Source organism: Haemorhous mexicanus, chromosome 8, assembly GCF_027477595.1.
Source record: "Haemorhous mexicanus isolate bHaeMex1 chromosome 8, bHaeMex1.pri, whole genome shotgun sequence".
Taxonomy (NCBI): domain Eukaryota; kingdom Metazoa; phylum Chordata; class Aves; order Passeriformes; family Fringillidae; genus Haemorhous; species Haemorhous mexicanus.
In genome coordinates, this window is record NC_082348.1 from 7942947 (window position 1) to 7963737 (window position 20791).

The 20791-nt window shown below is 38.4% G+C and overlaps 1 protein-coding gene across 2 annotated transcripts in view; it reads left to right on the plus strand.

Moving 5' to 3' along the window:
* Positions 1-20791, plus strand: part of DPP10 (dipeptidyl peptidase like 10) — a 431094-nt gene that overhangs the window by 351742 nt on the left and 58561 nt on the right. For both annotated transcript variants that reach the window (XM_059852599.1, XM_059852598.1), the window contains exons 6-7: positions 20450-20502; positions 20602-20683. In XM_059852599.1, the coding sequence (XP_059708582.1) occupies positions 20450-20502; positions 20602-20683 (135 nt within the window). The remainder of the gene's footprint in view (positions 1-20449; positions 20503-20601; positions 20684-20791) is intronic.

Sequence of the window (20791 nt, forward strand, 5' to 3'; positions counted from 1 at the left end):
AGTGTTTCAAAAGTTACAGCAAACTGTAGCTGCAGGCAAATATTCTATAAAGCAACTTCTACATCTCTGTAAAATATTTATGTGTGTTGGAAATGAGGTTGTCCCTCATGATGAAGAATAAGTAACCAACGTACTTGCTTGGCTCTACTTTGCATTTGAAGTTTGAAGGCTTTTTAAATTTCAAATCAGATGTAAATTTTTTCTTGTCTCAGTGTAAATTAAAAAAAAAAAGAAATATGGGCAAATTCATGCACTTTATTCTGCTATTAGATTATTTTCTAGACTTTCCTTTCAGCTCTTTCTACAGAATTCAGACTTGGAGTGGATTTAATTCTGGAAAGTTATCAACTTTATTGCTTAACTGTGGGATATGCTTCTCTAAATGTCAGGTATTATCAGAGCACAGCACATTTAGAAGAACTCAGACTGTATAACCCCAAGGTTAGATGTATTTAAATTTGACTTCATTACATTTTATACAAGACAGAATATCTCTATCCAAAAAGGTCTGTGAGTTTTTTTTCTCCCTTTACTTGCCACACTTGGAAAAAACCCTTCAAAAGCAGAGCAGTGAGGGTCAGAGCTGCACAAAGCACTGACATATTAATGTTGTATGTGTTTGATTAACAGTGAGATACAGCACTGTGTTATCCTGCCAAAAAATACCTCTTCAAGAGCAAACTGATCTCTTCTCTGCTAAGGACTGGCAAAGGATTCAGTCAATCCCAGTGGGCAGGGAGAGAGTGGTTGCTGGAGGAGGGGAGGAGAGAACACCCCTTGGCCCCAGGGTGGGGGAGAGAGCCCCCCTTGGCCCCAGGGTGGGGGAGAGAGCCTTCTTTAGCCCCAGGGTGGGGGAGAGAGCCCCTCTGGGCCCCAGGGTACAGGAGAGAGCCCCCCTTGGCCCCAGGGTGGTGCCTCTGGAGCAGCATTGGGCAGAGCAGCCCTGGCTGCTGGGGCATGGCACGGGCAGGGGCAGTGAGGGGTGCTCTGAGGATGCCCAGCAGAGCCAAGGCTTCAGCTGCTGGAGATATCAGATATATTTTGTGTGTGATAGCAGAGCAATTTAGCACCTGTTTCAAAATTAATTTTTTTTTTTTCCTATTTGGTGTGTGAGGAATTTTAATGCTAAAAGGACAGCTCTAGGAGTAGTCAATAATTGAGTTTCTACCAGTGATTCTTTTTCCCTCAGGGCTGCAGTATTGGCTTGCAGTGCCTATGATCCACTTCACAAACCCAGGTTCTGCTTACATCTGGCTCTTAAAATTATTCCGAGAAAGGCATGCTGCATTCAAACAGGATTCCAGTTGAAATTAGTAAAAAAATGACCTCATGGTGCAGTTACCTTCAGTAATGTCCATGTGAATCTTGATGCACAGGTGCTTAACTGAGCCACAGAACAGGCAGCACAGCTGCTTTAAGCTGCATGAGGCATTTGCAGCTGCAGAGCAATAGCTGATTCTTATTCCCCCTTGTTATTTTTTTTTCTGTGTGTATATATATATATAATTTATTTATTTTCTTAAGCAGTAGCTAGAAATCAAACTGTTGCCTGTTTTCATTCATCATCTCCTTTGTTTGTTCTTGCCTGGGCCTGCCTGAAAGTCTGGAGAAAATGTATGAATCAAAAAAAAAAAAAAACCCAAAGAAGACCAGAAACAGATTCCTTATGCTGAACATTGTACAGGAAGAGACTAATGAGAGCAAGTAGAGAAAATTACCACCGGAGCCAGAGGTGTGAAAGCTGAGTAGGAATTGCACTGCAGATGGGCTGGGGGATCAGGAGAGCAGCTCACTTCCCCTGCTGGCACTGTGGCCATCCCTCCCACAGCACTCACTGCAAGTATGAGAAAGGAAAAACAGCAACAAGGGAGGTGCTGTGGATTTGTGTGTTCTGTCAGTGTGTAGTTATGGCATGGCCATGGGGGATGCAGGACCAGGCACTTGGGATGTCCCCCTGGGGTGACTGAGTGAAGGTAAAGAGTCTTTAGAAAGTGCTTCAGCAAAAAGGAAAGGAAAAACAAGGGAAAAGTCTGTCTGTTGGAGAGAGGAGGAATCACTTAGAGCAGTCAAGGTTAAAGAGTTGTCTCTTCTGCCCCAGCATTCAAAAGCAAGGTTAGCTGTGACCTGGTTGACCCAACAAATGCTTAGTTTATGAGAGTTAAAGAAAATATTAGAATTGCCCTCCTGGCCCTGATAAAAATCGCTGCAGGGAAGTAGCTGAGGTAAAGTAATTGTCATGATTTTTAATCTCTGAAGACATATGGAAGATTGACATGATCCATAAAACTGGAAAGGACAGAGTGGTTTTCCCCCAAAAGAATGAAAATAGGATTTCTGTGGGAATTTTGGTGGAGAAATGAAGTAAGATTGATTTTTTTTGAGAGGAGTTAAACTGCTTGAAAATACCTAGAATTTAACAAAGAGTAGGTAACTGCCAAGATCCATCTGTAAAGTTCAAATCATAACAAATCAGTTTAATTTCTCTGCAATTGTACAGAAAACCTGGTAGGTAGATAAGGAGTGAGTGGCTATAGTGGTGTCACCAGGGGGAGATGAGGAAATGTGGTCTAAATGGGACCATCATAATTAAAGCAGATTGCAGTTCTGTGCTTGGAGTGGATGCTGGCAAATAAATGGTTCACTGTCAAAAAAGATGGATTTGTATCTCATAGGGCTCTGGCCAGAGACCAGTAATATTCAGCATTTTGATAATTCAGATAGCAGAAAAGGGAATACATCTATTTAAATTACCAGATAATATCAAAGTGGGTTACCAGCAGCCTCAGGAACAAAATTAGAATTGAAAGCTGTATGAAAAAATTGGGAGAAGGGGTTTGTACATGCAGGTTTCAATTCAATGGATACAACTGCAAGATCTCACACTTCCTAGGGAATAAATCTAGTAAACAGATATGTAATAGGCAGTGCATTTTAGTCAGTGGTATTATATAAAAATATATGGGGATATGGGTCAGGGAACAAACTAAACACAAAAGTAATGTCCTGCACTTTAGGGGAAAAAAAAAGTTTCACACTTCAGTGTTTAATCATGTGTTTTTTGTAGGACATAGTGAAGCCTTGGAAAGAATGTTTAGGTCAAGCAAGAACTGAGTTTCCTTAGCATCAGCAGGAGGAGGCTGGGGATTCAAGTCTTCAAATATGTAGCAGATTCCTGTGTACAGTGAGATGATTTTTTATGTGATTTTATGGTAGGAGATTAGGATTAGATAGATTAATTAGTAGCCAAATAGATTTTGGTTGCAATGAAGAGAAACATTTGAAAATCATAAAATAGTTGAAAGCCAAAATAATGTTTTTAGAAAGTGTGTAGAATTTCCATATTTGGAAGTTTTTGTAACCTGATTAAACCCATTTCTTCTCTATGCTTTTGTGGCAGCTCATTCTGTCCTGAGGTGAGGCTGGTTCTCAGCCACATTTTTCTCCCATTTTTCCATCAGGCATTGATATTTTGGGTTCTAAATCCCACACTGCTTAGTATTGCAGTCCCTTGCTCAGTCCCTTTCAGTGCAGGGGATAATCCAATAACAGAGAAAGTCTATTTGTGCACATCTTTGAGACTTAACAAATTCCCTTTTCCTATTGATTGCAAAACCTGTTTAGGTTGCATTAAGTATGACCAGAATGTTGATAAGCTTTTCTGCATTATCAGGCAGGGTGGAAAAATTCCTCTTTCTTTATTACACTGAGCTCTCTTGCATTAACATGTTAAAGAATTACAAATTAAGCCAAATCTGATACTGTGGAAGAAAACCACTTTATTGGTAAAATCAGGTAGGTAGAGGAGTAAAAATATTGCCCAAATAAGTAATTTAGATGAAGAAGGCACCGTTTGCCTTCAGATCTCAGTGGAAAACTTATTTTAAAGCTAATATTCTGTATTATTTTTGATGTTCTTCCTAATGAAAAATAAAAGACATAGTTTGCTATATTGACATAATATAGAGTTATAACTTGGTTTTAGCTGGCTCTAATTTTTTAGTACTCGAAAATTTTTAAAATTAGGTTGCACATGAGAAGTCCACTCAAGAATGTCAAGTTTCAGGTTTCGGGATTTTTTTTTTTCAAAAAAGGGTGTTTTGACAGTTTACATACAGCAATTTGATACTCAGAATTAATTGCGCGCTCATTTAATTAGAAATGAATAAATTGTCAGTGTTAGAAAGTTCAAGTTAACTTGTAGCTTGCTAAGACATTGTGCACAGAGCAGGCTACTCCCAAACCACTTTATTTCCTCCAGCATGTTTATGGAATATGATGCACCACTTTGCTGTGTGATAATACCCTCAGGAAGGTTGTTAGGGAATTAAATGTGCTATTATCAGCATGGAACAAAGCTGATAACCTTGCTATACAAAGCATTGCAGTGTCTTTATCTCATCTCTGTGCTGCAGAGCTGCAGTCACCAGCCTGGGATTGCTCCAGGAGTTGTGTGCTCACACCAGCTGCAGGGAAGGCCAGGGAATTTCAGTGTTTCATGCTGAGCTAATGATGGGCTTGGGGAGATCCATTCAGCCAGGAGCCTAAAGCAGCTGGAACAGGGGCTAGATGGAGTTAAGGGGAATAAAGAGGATATTTATTGAAGAGCCTTCCAAGGCCACACCCTGGCAGTACCCGAGCCTCAGTTGTGGCTCTGCCAGATGGCTCCAAGATGGAAGCAAAAGAGGGCTTGGTCCCAGGATCTCACATTTTAATAAGTTCTGGTCCCTTTGCATATTGGAGCTAATTGTCCAACCACAGCTCCAGCCCATGAAGTCTCATCCTTCTTTTCTTCTTTCTTCAGTCCTTGTTGTTTGTGCTCTTGGGCCTGAGATCTGGATCATTTGTCCTTGGGTCCCCAGCTAGAGAAGGAATTATTTTGTCTCCCTGCTCTGTGAAGAGAGCTCACCATCCCCTAACATGAAACCCAGACCCAGACACCAAGGCAGCACAGAATCTGAAGAAAGTAAAAAGCTAAAACCTGAGGCATCAAGATCAGCTGCAGGGGAAGGACAGGGGATGTCAGTGTTCTGTGCTGCAGCTAATGATGGGCCAGGGGAGATTCATTCAGCCAGGAGCTGTGCCAGACATGCAAGTGGAGCTTTAAAAGGGCCTGCTTGGCAATAATGGAAAATGCAAGCTCTCCTGGATAGAAGAAGTGGTAGGATCCCAGGTTTGAGTCCAGTTGGATCAGCTCCACCAGTGCTGATGTTAAGAGAGCAGTCTTCTGTGGGAAGCTCCATCAGTTATAATGGGAATGGATGATGAGGAAGTTAAAATTTCTTCAAGTGAAGCAGATCATTAGCTGCCTGATTAACTTTGCTTCTGAAGTACTGATAGAGAAGTGTCTGCTAAGAGAAAGAGCTCAGTAGCATTTAGTTACATGTGCCTTAGATGTCAGGTACCACTGACCTAATTGGAGCAAAAAAAAGGAAGAAAAAGGATATGAGAAAAAAGAGGTGATATCTAATAAGTTCCTAATAGATCCTTATAAATTCCTAACTCACCAAATGAATATGCAATTAATCATATAACTTGCACCCACCTGTAAAGCAGTTGCAGGATGCAGAGGTCTGGATGTGTCCTGTATTACCTTGGTAGTGCTGTGCTTGTGGGCTGCATTGCTCTTACTGATGATCATTCTTAATACTGAAAAAGAGAAAAGAACGATCAGCTTTTTTACAAGTACTGACTGTAGGGTCACATTTAGTGTCATTCCCAAAGCATTTGCCAGTAATCCATACATGTCTGTGTTCACTTAATATTAGCTGGAATGGGAATGGTGCATAGTTAAGGTCACTTCACAGATCCTTATCAAACATTTATTTGTTTAATGGGAACCTGCAGTCTATATGTGTGAAATAGATGCCTGAAATGCCTCTGTTTTTGTGAAGATGTCTGTGCTCTGTACCGCTGAGCACCACACAATATTTTTGTTACTGAATTGAATCAGGGACGATCCAGGTCTTGAGGAAGTGTTGAACCAGTTACACCACTCAGCCTTGGGCATGTAACCAAATGTAGACAGCACTTGCACCATCTGAGAGGGTGGATTTGCTGTGAATTCTCCCTCCTCAGCATCTACAAAGCTTTCCTGCTGGCATAATCTAAGACAGGGTTCATATCCTTCAAAGAATTCTGGATCAACATACATGATTCTGTGTATTTATTTTTTTTTTAAATCTCAGCTTCCTTATTGAATTTATAGTTCTTGCAAGTACAATTTCATTAAAGGGGGTTGAGTACGAGTCAATCAAACTGCAGCACCATTATTGGTAAAGGAAATCCTGTAATGAATTTGGTAAATTGGTGATAATTTTCTGTAAGGGAAGAGGAGCTTTTAGGGAATTTGATGGTCAGTGTACAGATCAAAGGGGCACTCTCCCTCTTGAAAATGTGACCTATTTTGCACCTCTTATGACAAAATATGTTTTAAAAAACCCACAGAAAACCAAAAGAGAAAAATATTTTAAAAGGGGATTTAGATGTTCAAAATAGACATAGTGCAGTAGTGAACACAGATGAGAAATCATTACAGCAATTGAGAATCTGGCCAGTGGATTATAATCAAATAGACACTGCTTAGTTAAAAATCTAAGCAACTCAATTTGATTCAAGTCAATATTATTTTTAAAAGATCACAAATGTGAATTTGACTAGGTAGTTCCTCATATTAAAGGAGCTTAAACAATTTTATAACTCCCACTTGCTTAAATTAAAAAAATAATTGATCTGTTTTTACTCATTATGTACATAATCATTTTAGGTTTAATCATTTAATTCTGCAGACTAAATTACAAAGATGAATTAAATATCGAATAAGTGTTATATTATGGAACTTGCTCCACTTGAGTATGTGAGAAGAATATAAGCACTTTATATCATATATTTGATGTAAAATCTCTTGAATTTCATTGTTTTGATTAGAATGGCTTTAGTGCACATGGAAAGGGGAGTGGCAACAATTTCTGTGGTTTTATGTGTCACATTTATGGAGGTATTTGAGTACCTAAAGATGCAGCACCAGAGATGGTTTTTTAGAATCATGCTGGAGCTGTGCATCTCATTGACTTCATCTGACACCTAAATGCATCCATATTTAGAAAGTATAGAATTCTATTCCTCACAAATGTTTTTGCAGAGAAAGCACAAAAATTATGTCAAATATGGCCAGAAGACAACCTTGGTGTTATAGTTGTCCCTGCGAGAAAGCTACAGCCTAGAATAATCTGAGTTGAGTTTATAGCCTACATTCATGGGGTGTTCACTGCTTAGTTCATCTCCATGAACAAAGAACTCTGTAGGGTTTCATAGTGCAAATTACTGAAAATCTGCAGTTTGATCTTTGCTTGTATATATATATATTTTTATATATATATTTATGAGAGATACTTGTGAGCGTATTATGTCATTTTAATAGCAGTGCATATTTAAAGTGACTACTTAGTTGTTTCTGGATACAAATCACACATTAATGAACTTAACAAAGAATACAGAGATCAATAAAAAGATTTTTATCATAAATGTATTTTTCTAGCCACCTCTTTTCAGATACATCCACATCAAAGGCGGGAGTGGTCAACATGATTAGGCAGTAATCTGGTTTTTATCAATACCTAGATTTTCCTAATAGATTATTCCTTCTGTCAGGAGTATTTTCCTTCCACAAATTTTATAGGCAGAGCTTTTTTTTTAAAAAAAATAATAGTTTTGTTCACTGGGGCAGACTTTCTCAAAAGAAAAATGCCCTTCTGAAGATCACATTCAGTCATGTTCAACTCAGTAGGTACAATTGTAAATCTATTGGAAATTAAGCCTGCTGACCAGAAAAAAACGTTGCAAAATGAATGTTTTGTGTAATAAATCATAGGAAGATCTGGTTTGTTTATCCATTTGGTTTTTTGTTTTTTTTTTTTATTTCTGTGAAATCACTAGCTTTCTCAGAGATTTTTTTTTTGGTTCACTATAGAAGCTGAGAAAATGTGCAAGTGCTCTGTCAGGAGGTTTTGAAAACTGACTTGTAGCCCACACAGTGGTGTAAAAAGAACAAATCCAGCCAGTCCTTAACTTGTTGTCGTCAAGCTGGAATGGGTTTGCCATTCTTAAATAAGAACTAATATCTGATGCAATTCAACAAGTGGTTGATGTGCTCTATGACAAGCTATTATGTACAATCAGAGCACAAAATAGTTCTCCAGGAAATATTCAACATCAGGAACAAAAGTGGTAGTTAATTAATTTTAGAAAAGAACAAATGTTTTGTAAGAGCATTCTACAAATTAGAAGGATGAACATAGATTCTAAAAAAAATTAAATGGAAAGAACCCCCCCCAGCCACCTCCAGTCTATGAGTCTCTTCCCCCTACAAAACAGAAGTAAGGCAGTGAAGTATCGAGCTAGCTCCTCCATCACTGGAATCTGGAATTGCTGCTTCTCATTAAACAAGCACCTTCATGGGCAGCTGTGCCTTTCTATTAACATAAAATTACTTAGCCTGAAGGGAAATGGTCAGCCTGACCCAGGTCATTGCTTCAAAAATGCTAAGGCAGAGTTTTCATTCACTCGAAACGCCACTGTACAGAATAATTGAATCCACCGTGCAAGTGGATATCAATGGTGATGGTTGGCTCTGTTTGACTCTTAAGAAGTAATTCGTTAATCCAGTGGTGGAAAACTTTATTCCAGGGTACATGTCCAAAGATAAAAACAGGCTGTGTGTTTTTCAAATATTTTAACCATCCTGTCTCACAGTCCTTTTCTCATGCACTGCATCATGCACAAGGAAACCATCCCATCTTTCTCACATTGGCCCCATTCCTGGTTCCTTGATCACAAAAAAAAGTTGTCTGACTACCTCTGACTAGGCCAACAGGACAGTTGGGAAAGCAGATAAATCTGCTGGTGTTGGCATTTCTCAACAGTGCTGAAAGGAGTGTTGGATAAGTGGATTTCTGTAAATGAGAGTTAGCAGTTACTTTGGTAGCGAGACAATGAAAGAAAGGTCTTTTAAAATACAGACATAGAGTTGCAATACCTTGAAGTAGGTGGAAAAGACTAGACCTTTATGTAACTGTCCCAGAGAAATGTTTTAAGCTGTCTTTGTTGCACATCACTCTTTAAACCAAGCTTCCATCTCAGGCTATGAGGAGCACAGATAGTGTGACAGACCTAACAGATCAAATGGTCGAGTCCAATTTTTAGAGAAATATTAAGATGTGCCCCTTTTTTATCCAATTTTTGTGTTCCTTTTTAAGTAAGGACAAGTCTTTTTGGGTATTTGAGCATGAAAGGTTTAGCCTGGGGTCTTAGGCAATAAATTAATGTTCCAGTGAAGGCAGTCAACCACCTGCACAAATTTAGCCTTTATAATTCTATTTATTGTCTTCAAATATAGCACCAGATTAGATGTTTCCTGGAGAGATGAGTTTGGTGTGAGGTATTCATCACTTTGTTACAGCTTCTTTGAGATCTCCATGAAGTACTCCCTTGTACTAAATGAATAGCTCTCTTATCATGACCTTTTAATCACTTCATCATGAAGAGGTCTTTTACTTGCTACAGGAGTCTACTTCATGATACCACCATCAAAGGGGCTGTAATATCATAAAGTGGCCACAACAGAGACCAGCACAGAAATATGGCACAATAAGAGAAAATTAGTGAAGACAGACCTAGTTGGCTGCAAGCAGCATCATGGCTTGCTAATGGGAAGTGCTGGAGAGGATAACTGGCTGTGAGCTCCATTGTTGGGAACTGCACCTGGAGGTGATATTTTGCTCAGTTTTGTAGCAGGGTAGTGGAACAGAAGGGGAACAGTGTAAGCTTGCTAGCAGGGCCAGCAGTGCCAAAGAAATCATGGAGATGTGGGAGATGAATAGGGCATGACCAAAAAGGAAGTTTAAAGACCAAATTTAGCTGTAGTAACACTTGTTGAATTTACTCCTATGGAAAAGATTTTCTTTTCATGCTGTATTTAAAACATGAAGATACTGGAGTTCACACTGCAGTGCAGAACTGATGTAAGAAGGGGAGAAATCTAAACGGAGGTGTTCAGATTATTTGAAGAGTTTAAACAGGGTTTCTAGAGAATGTCTTGGAGGGATGGAGTCCTGGCCGTGTTGGTTGCCTGGAATCATAAAGGTTTTATTGCAGTACAAGAGCATTTTAAGCACGTGGATTTCAAAAGTAGTTGTGAAAGCTGTACATAGCTCAACCTACAGGCAGATAAATACTGAAAGAGAAACAAACAAAGTCATTTTATCATGAAAACTCTATAAAAGGCTGAATAAGGAATTTAGTGCTACTAGTATAGAAAGATTCCCTGGACTCTCCAACACCCAGAGCTACCATTTAAGGTGTCTTTATGTCACTGTGGGAGATTAGGAGAGAGCATGACTTAACCCAAGAAACACCCAGTGCCTTCCTGCTGGTTCCATGTGTCATATCCACACTAAGCAATTACTGATGATAGTAATCAAGGCAGTGAAAGGCAGGTAGTTCATGTACAGGTACCGAACTGTCAGATTGCTTAGAAAACAGCTTTTTATCCATGGCTTTGATCCTCCAGAAGAGAAAGGCTCTAGGTGCCAGTCTGTTCTGCCTGCATGCATTTCTCAGTTCCCTGAGCCTGTGTATTCCAGCCACCATGGCCACACACTGCAGGTCTGCTTGCTGCCTTCCCTCCCTGCTGCCTGTTCTCCTTTCATCTGAGCCTCTTCATTTCCAGACCCCATTAAGGGTCTCAGCTCTGTTTTGGTCTGGATTTGTTCTTTATTTTTATAATGTCTCTTTTTACCCATCCTGGTATTTTTAGCCCTGTCTTTTTGTCTTCCTTCTTTCATCTTGCATGCTTGCTGGTTTAGCCATCTGCTTCCCTCAGCCCAGTTTTCTTTTCCATTTTCCCTTTCCATTTCTTCAGACCCACAGGCCATTTATCTCATTGCTTCTCCTTTCTCCAGCTCCACAGGGTCTTTTCATCTCCTCATGCAATTTGTAAGCAAACAGCAGATGAGCATCCGGTGTCTGCTTCCAAACTGCTGCCCGAGTGACTCAGATTGTCTGGAGAAGAAAAAGAGATATTGAGACTATAGTCTTTAATTCAAAATTGACTCATCACATGCTTTGATTTCCTTTTGTATCCTCATCATTTCAGAACACCTTCAGTTCTGTTTAGTTTTGTGCTCAGAACCTGGACATTTCATTTGTATGGAATGTTAATTTAGAAAATATTTTCTCAATCTTTTTTTAACTTTTTTGGTTTTTGCGTCATATTTCACATGAATCAGTTTATGCATATTTTTGTAAATATCACAACATTTAGAAGTGTGTCTCTTCAAAACAAGGTGGTGTTTTTTTCTGCATTTGGAAATTTTCTCTTTAGCAATCTGTTTGAATAAACACAATATGTGACTCACCATGGAAAAACTGAAAATAAAACCAGGTCTTGACTTGTTTCTTTCTTCCACAGTATCTCAAAGATCAATTAAACCATCTCAGAACACTCTGAGAGCACTTGATGAAGCTTTGCCTTTAAGAATCAGTGTTTTGAAACCTTCTGTTTTCAGTTACATGTGGAGACACTCAAGAATTTGGATTGAGTGTCTCCACACATAATTTTCAGTATGTGTGGAGACACTCAATCCAAATTCCCTGTCAATGATGCCTTTTGTGTGGGATATGACTAATCCATAGGACCTTGTAAAGAGATCAGACTGTCTAAAGTGTCAGACATATTAAAGTACTTAAATGAATATTTTTCTAAGACAAGTTTGGATTCTCAGCTGCATTGACCAGAGGCAAGAACCCTCACCAGTCTCATATTTCCATGGAGATTAGGTTCTGGTTGTGCTGTCAGAATTTATATCTTTTGTTCCCCATTACACTTGTCCAAATCAAAATACACATGCACACTCTAAAGCTGCCTGCAAATCAGTTCAGGAAAAGAGAAGTTTCTGTAAATCCCCAAATACTTATCAAGTCCAAATTTTGATCACACTGAATTTGAGTGTGAGCATAAGCTTGAAAAGAATGTGCACATACTTGTGTATCAATAAAAAAAAAAAAAAAATCACGTATTATGCTTGAGGCTTGAGATTTACCAGTTCCACTCTCATGTAACAATGATTTCAGTGCAGTCATTCCTGGTTTTTAATGCTGCAGGTGAATAAGCCAGAAAAAAAACCCATAAAAATTTTTTGTCATAAGTCATCTCATACAAGGCTCAAGAAACATATTTTACGTGGTAGTGTAACTAATAGAATTTCAAATGACAGTGATATGTGAGGCTTTGAGAAGTGGCAATGCAGAGCATTCTTTCTTGAATAATTCACTCCTCTGAAGTTATTATATATTCAAAACTGATTGAGTTGCATATCCAAATGATGGTCTATCAGCTGTTGATGTAGGAGAAGAAAAAGAAGTTTCTGCATTTATTCTGAACTGTGGTTTGTTTCACATTACTCTTGGTTATATGAACTGAGTTTAATTGATTGCGATTTAATTTACATTCTGCAGTGGATGTCTCTTTCTTGAGATAATTAATCTTGCTGAAAAATTCTGTGTGAACAGTTGAGGCTCTAACAGATTTTCTAGAGGTGCGTTTTTGTTTAGGCTTCCTTGACAGCCTTTTTTCTTACAGATAAATTACGTGTCTCAGAATGTCTCGCCTTTATATTTATTTTGGTTTGGCAGCATATAGTTGTTATGGCTGGCAATATTTCATACCCCAAAGTATTAATGTTAACCATAAATTACTACCAATGATATGCAGTGGCTCTTATCAATCATGAGAAATAATCAATGCTGATTGAAACAAATAAATATGATGCTTTTTAAAGTTATAACCTTGTCATTTAACTTCAGTGCTCAAATGCATCAAGCTCTATCTAAAATTAACTCTGCAATTACATACAGAGTTTTCAGAAACCAGATATTTCACCAAAAGGGCCAAAATGGTGCAAGACTATATAAAGATTTAGACATCAGTAGTGTCAAAATTTGCCTCTATTTTGTTTTTGCTTCCAGAATTGGGTAGAAATAATAAGATTTACAGATGGGTAGCAGTTCATCATCTCAATATTACAGACTCTTCAGTTGATTGTGCTGAGTTTGCTCTGAAACCAGTTAAAGAACATGTTGTGTCATACTATTTAAACTGAGAAGTCCCCGTTGCTCTCTCTATCCCAGGTATAATCAATATGAAATCAGTCATTAACTCATCTGGCTTAACTTTCTGAATCTAACACCAGGAAAATACCAGTCAAATACTAGAGCTCCAAGAGCAAAAGGTGCCACCTCACTGGTGCATGGTGTGAAGCATTTCTGGTGTGTATCCCAGAGTGAGCTGAGCTTTGGTATCAATGCATAGTCTGAGCTCTCACTGTGTTTGTTGCCATGGCATGAAATCAGCAGAATTCCAGTCTTCAATCAGTATTTTCATGAATATGCAGAGGCATATTCAGGTCACTGATTGGTATGGAGTGTGGTTTTTCACACTCTTCACCAATGGCACAGGTGTTATCCAGTGGGTTCATGTCCCTCTGTGGCTCAGAATTCAGTGCTTCAGAGCTCTCTCTTCACTTCTTACACACCCAAGGCAGCAATTACATGAAACCCAACCATGGCCATGTCATGTTCAATCCCATTTAACAGCAGTTCTGATGCTGGAGAGCACATGGAGTCAGACTGGAAAGGCAAAGGGGGAGCATTTGAGGTGAATAATAACAGAATTTCAGAGAAATTTGGATTTCACCATAATGTTATTGATACCATTAACATTATTGATTTATTTAGCACATAAATTGCAAAATGGATGGAAGTTTCATCCAGCTGCTGTGCTTTGCCTTTGGCAGTAGTCATGCTGCTCCTAATTTAATCTTATTAACTCCCTCACAGGTTTTACTAACGGGGTGCTGAACATCTTGCAATACAAAGATAAGAAAGGAATATATCTTCTTTATTGTTTTGTGATCAGCACATTAGATACTGATTCCATTCTCTTTGCACTGCAGTCCCAGCAAGGTCAGATGTCTTAAAGCTCATAAAAAGGAGATGAGGAATAGGAGCCGGTCGTGTGAATGTTAATCTGGTTTTTTGGAGAGCAAGAAGTTGCTGCTTGGAATCCTGATGGAATCAAGCAGAGAGTTCCCCCTCCTACTGTAACTCATTTGCTTTCAGCAGTGTTTCCACAACGGAGGAAGTTCAGCCAAATAATCTGGTGTTCTCCAGATTTGTACCAGAATCAGGAGCTTGTACATGACCTTAAAGACCTACTGAAAGCCTTTTCTCATTTTCATTGCTGGAGATCTGAATAACACCAGTGTTCTCTGAGCAAAATTGATAGTAAAATATCACTAACTACAGGAAAAATAATTTCAATAATTCTTTGCATAATTTATATAAATAATAGACATAGAATTTGTATAATTTAATATAATTTATATATACTGTGGTTTTTGTATGGGGGGGTGAACTTGAATATATGTTAACTTACTTAAAGTGTATAATGAAGTTATTTTTTCTGGCCACAAGCAGAAGGTATTTATAGCAGTAATCTTCAAAAGATCTCCATAACCATCCTGTGCCTCATTATGTCCCCTCATATTCTTTCCACTCTGAGTCTGGTCCTTGCTCAAAATTTGTAGCTCGTGGCATGTTCTGGATATTCTACTTATCTTCCAAGATGCTTGTATGCTAAAGGCAAAATAGGAAGCAATATATGTTTACTTTTGTTTTTCTAAATTGTATTTTTGAGCCTTTAAGTGGAGGTTTTTAGAGATTTGGGTTTTTGAATGAGATTCTGTTTGTCATTGTGTATGAGTACTTTGTTGCATGAATGGCAGATGAGTGATGGGTTACTTTTTGCTTGGCTTTCTAATCACTTTGCCATGGCCAAGGCTTTATGGTTCAGTTTTCAGCATAAGTAGATTTTTCAGTAATTCTTCAAATACTTAATTCAACTGTAGAAAAGAGGATAAAGGCAGAATCCCAGTAGGGGTGCTGTTTTTTACACTGTGCACGACAGCCAGTAGCTCCTGTGGCTCGCACCCACTGAGGCAGTTTGGAAGTGTGCCAGACCATTTTCCTAGTGTATTATGAAAGATCTTCACAAGTGAGAAGGGCCACGGGTGAATGGAGAAGTGAGTGTCCTTGGCAAGCTGTATTCCTGTTTACTTCCCTGCTTCACTGTGTCCTGTCCCCTGATTTCTGGGTTCTCATGCCTTTTGTGATATGCACTGTAATGCAGGTTATTAATTTTGAAGGATCACTTTTAGTTTGAGGTAGTGCTTTTTTTTTCAGCTGGGCTTAGGAATATTTGTTTCTCCCTAACATTGTTGTTACAGATGTGGTGGCCTGAAGGAATAAACGAGACAAGATTTGTGGGAAGAGGTAATATCTTTTATTAGGCCAACTGATGTAGCTGGAAAAAATAGAAAAGGTTTCAGGCACAGAAAACCTTTTCCAGGTCAGGTTCTCTCATAGCTTTGAACTTCCTAATAATTAACTTGTGCCTCTGAAGCAATAAAAGCAGGTTTTTGATCTTTCTTTTTTTTATGAGTAATACTGTTTGGGAGGCATCCATGTATTGCAGGAGTTTAAACTTTACCCAGCTAAGGTTGATTATTTTGTGTCCAAAACTGGTTAAATTCTTTAAGTCATAGAACAAGAATATAGTCATTTGTCATTCACATCAGTAGTCTCATAAAATACTATATTTTATTTTTCATGGGATCAGAAGTGTAAATTAACCCATAAAAGATCTGATATCCCACTGGTGAATCAGAAAGGTCTGCATGGTTTTGAACCTTATCTGAGAAACTGCCTTTCTATTCAAACCAGGATATGTGTTTGGAGATAAGTGGGATGGAAATGATGGCAAACATTGCAATTTCAGTTACTTAATTAGTCTCTGCTGCTTTTTTTTTTTCACTAATGGGAAGGGCATGGCTTTTAAATAGTGTGTTCTATTTGCTATGTTCAATACCAATAGATGGATATCTTTGTTGTGTGCTAGACATGGACACCATTTGGCTGTTAAGCTTTGGAACAACTGAAAGTAATACTGCAGGTGCTGAAATTTTCAATGTATTTCATATCCTCCCAGCTTTTATAGTTCCTGCACAGACTGAGTGCTTTAATGGCCTGTGAGATGTCTTATTGGAACCTGAAAGGGGAATTTACAGAGTGTAGCAGCACTGAGAGCTGCAGTGAGGAATTCAGATTGCAGGTGTCTGTTTGGGTAAAAACAAAAAACACAGGACAGACACTCCACTGCCTTGCAAAAAGCTGTGCCAGCAAGAAGGCATCATTACTGCTCTAAATAAATAACACATGAAAGAATGTAATTGGTTTATAATACAGGAAATGGATAAAGGATGCATCAAGGTGTTTGGCATGCCCAAGCATTTTGGGATTATAGCGCTGCGAGGTTCTAATGTCATCATCTCTCTTCCATTTCCTTGGAGCTGAGAGCTCTCATCACACCATAAAAATACTGCTACTGAGGTTTTCTTGGCAGCTTTTTAGCAAAAACACTATTCTGTTGAGAAATGTTTTCCAAATTACCCAGGGACAGTGAACTGGATCTTTTCTGGAACGTTTTGCAGAATTAGTGGAGTGTGTTTGGCAGAGTGTGTAAGGCAGTTTTCTTGCATCTTGTTGGGCTATGCCCTGAGTTCCATGGAATTATTTCACTTTTAGAACCACAGAAAGAAAAAATAATTCCTTGAAAGGTAGAGAATAAAGGACACATGAAACTCCAGAACTCAATTGTGGAAAGAATCACACCTTCATCTAAATGTGTCATCTAAAAGTTCAGATCATGATTGATAAGTGTGTTTTTTATTGTTGGCTGTTAGCTGAGTAATAGATTGTTATTTCAATACATTTTGACTGGAGCAATTTGTCTTGAAATACTTTTGGCACCTTTTTCTTTTAGGTCCTTTGTAATGGAGTTCTGTAATTTCATTTTTTTTCATACACAAATGCAGCTAACTTTTTCAGTGTTGAGCAGCAGCAGATGAAAGCTTGTCATCACTTTATAAACTGATAAAAGAATGAATTCAGAAGAAATATTTAATATGCAATGGTTGTTACTGACTGCATTCTGTGGCAAAAGAAAAATTAAATAAATTGTACTGAGGGGGAGGTATACTGTCTGTCTGATCTAAAAAGCCATTTTTACAGTTCTTAACATTGCAGGGAACATTTTCCAGTTTATCATAAGAGAAGCATGCAAGTTATTTACTTGCCAGAAAGGCCTGGACCCTAGCAAGCATACATGCCATATCTGAAGTGAAGGCTCCTTACAGGACCCAACCTTAACATCTATAATTATCTTAATAAATTAGACCAGGCCATTTTCCTCTTTTTTTTTCCTCAGCTGATATGACACTGCAGAAATTGCTGTAATGCATGTAATATTTTAAAAGCCTTTTTTCTCCTACATTGCTTTTTTCTTACAGATGTTTTGTATGTCCGTAGTAATTAACTGATTCTCTCTGTACATAGAAGATGAGTATTTTTCACTACAACCAAACCCTTTTCCTTAGTTTCACATCTCTTATTTTGGTCAGTTGGGGCAATTCAATGTCCATGTTTAAATATTAATCTTCATTCAGTCTTTTGATAGGACCTCAGTTAGAAAGTGTGGAGTACAAGAAATGTCTGAAAACATTTTGGAATATGAATGGTTGCACTTTGGGTTTGACTTGCACAGAGTAGCCAGCCTTCACTGTAAATACACTGGGAGAGGGGTCAGTGCTGCCTGAGCTTTAGTCTGGATGTTGGAATAAATTACCAGGCTGGTGGTTTTTTCTGCTTAGCGCACATCCTACAATTCAGGAGTTGCAGGGCGTAATTCCCCAAATTCCCCAAGCCTCTTCTGCAGAGGACACAACTGGTGGCTGTGTGGGAGGTTTGATCCTGGTATTTAGAGAGTTGCTGCTACTCCTCCCTGTGGTGCCAGAAGTTAGGGAAGGGCAGTGTCCCAGCCATGACACAGCTCTGTGCAAGAGGAAGCCAAACAGGTTGAGCCTTTGTACAAAACTACAAGAGCTTCCTAAGCACTTTCTACAAGAACTAGACTAGGAAAAGAAATATTTTCTACATCCTTTTTTGTTGATTTCATGTTGACAGTGATTGTGTTTCCGTGTGTGGCTCTTGCAAGCAGGATGAATTAGGAAGCTTGGTACTTGTCATTTATACATGGTGTTCCTGTTAAGAACTAAAACTAATATGAGAAAATCAAGAAAAAATGTCAGCATCCTGCCTGAAAGTGACCTCACTGTGTTGGTCTCCACGAGAAGTGGAGCTCTTTTCACTTTTTTCAACGGATATTAATGTTTCTGCATAAATATTTGGACAGAAATGTTACACAAGGCAGGAGCAGAGTTTTCACATGATATATGAAGTGATGTTGTGATGTTGTTGTTGTTACAGTATATTTTCTGTTTAAGTTGCCAGAATGACTTATTAGTTTAGCATTTCTTGTTGAAATATATTGTCTAATAATTTACATTTAAAATATTCCTATTCAATATATTTATCAACCCTTCACGAATTATCTTTGATACAATTTTCCCTTTTCCCCCAAGGGCAAGAGACCCATTTCTCTTCTTTGTAACTGGCTGCTGGCAAGTGCCCCTCTGGGTAATCTCTGGGCAATCCCTGTGCAGAAACCACCATGATTTAACCATTTGTCTCTACTTCTCAGAAGAAGCTTGAACCTTGCATGACAAAACAGTTTCTCTAAAGCTGTAATATAAAATATAAAAATGTTTGGGGCATACTTAATAATATGATTGTTACTGAAGCAACAGTTCTGACGTTAAACACAATAGACTTGGAAAATGGAAATTATTTTTGTCTCAAAGGGAAATTTTATAGAAGGGATATTCAGCTGTTGCACAAAGTAGGGTTACTAATCTTAGAAACCTTTGTGGGATTCTTGCTGCATCAGCCAGCAAAGATTTAGGGCATGCTAAATTCTTGGCCTGTGTTGGCAGGGAACTAATACTGAGGAGGGAGTCAGTGGAAGGATGTTTCAGATGGCTCTGTTATTGAATGGCCTCTAGACAAAATAGCAACCTCTGAAACCCTTTTGTGTGCCATAGTGACAAATTCCAGTGGCTCTGTCCATGGAGGATCCCCCTTTGCCTGTTCTCTTTGAAGGAGACACTGAAAGGTTCCCAGAGCAGAAAATTTACCCTGAAGAGCTCCCAACACATGTAGCCATGTCAAGGTTTTGGCTTTACATCTGTGGCTGTCCCCATCTAACTGGGATTAGCCTGTCCAGAAAAAATCTTCCATGTGCCAAGCAGAGATGCTGTAAGGGTAGACATGAAGCTGCAGTAAGTCTAGAGGATGTAATCTAACATTTTTTTCTGACAGAAGTTTACATTAAAAATTGATTTTTGCTTAGTTCAGTAATAATTAGTGGCAAATATATTTCATATTCCAAGACCACGAAGCAATTTCAAATCATATTAAAACGAATACCATGGAATTATGATACTGTCATGATACAAGACATAGAGGCAAAAAATGAGCTAGGTGAAAACCAATCACTCCATCCTGGAAGAGAGCAAAATGTCTGTTATTCACTATGTGTGTATAGACTACTGTTTGGCTAGAGAGAATGTGTAATTGTTTGCTTTGATTGGAGCCCTTTGGTGGGGTGATCTATCATATTGCACACTGTAAGTGCTCTTCTGTTCTGTTCAGAGAATCCTGCAGGTTTGGAATTCAGAAGTCAGTAACTTGCTGTTGTATGAGAAAGGTTTACTGAAAAATAGTTCTTTCTTTTACCCAAAATGACAAAAAACCTTCAACAAACTTTTCCTGAAAAGCAAAGAAAGTCATCCAAAATCAGACCAAAACTTATTTAATGAAAGCCGCAGCAAACAGAGCTGCACTAAGTACAGAGTTCTTCTGTTCTGTGAGCCATACCTGGGAGGTCCTTCAGGCTGTTCATAGCAGGTGGTCAGAAAAATACCATATGAGCCTGTATTGGTCTGCATTTCAAGTAGAGTAGCTGTGTTGCCTGTGCAATCATTTTGACACAGCTTGATGAAGAAAAAAAAAAAAAAAAAAATTTTCCCTAATGTATATTCTCAGTAGGGTTTTTGTTTTGGGTTTGTTTTTTTTTTATGCGGGGGAGCTTGTTTTTATTGTTTTTTTTTTAAAACAGGAATGCATTTTTCTAATTTGGACATTTTATGTGCAGTTGTACTGTTACAGTGGCTGGTTAAATGAACAGGTGAGTACGTGTGTCCTTACTACAGCTTTCAAAACCTGGTTCAGGTCTGTTGAATATAATTAATTCAATAAAACCTTCTTTCAGCAATAAAGGTGTCAGTGTTTACAGGGGTTGAAGACTCTGATTGCTATTATGGTAGTCTGTATTTAATCCTGTATATTGTCTTGTAATCCTTACCTTTTTTGTTTTTAACAGGTATTTCATTATTCTTACACAGCTTCATATGTGATTTATAACATACACACAAGGTAGGTCACATTGTTTTTTCCTTACCATGCCACTGTCAGTGGCTCTATGCATGAGGTGATGCCAGTGTGTTCAAGTAAAAATGTTTCCCTTTTTTCAAGGGAAGTTTGGGAGTTAAACCCTCCAGAAGTAGAGGATTCAGTTTTACAGTATGCAGCCTGGGGTGTTCACGGACAGCAACTGGTAAGCACAGTCATTAAAAATGCATGGACTCCAGACAGACTGAGGTAAAAACAAAACTGAAAGCTTTAAAATAAGTTGTGTCATGTGTTTCTGCACTATGCTAGTATG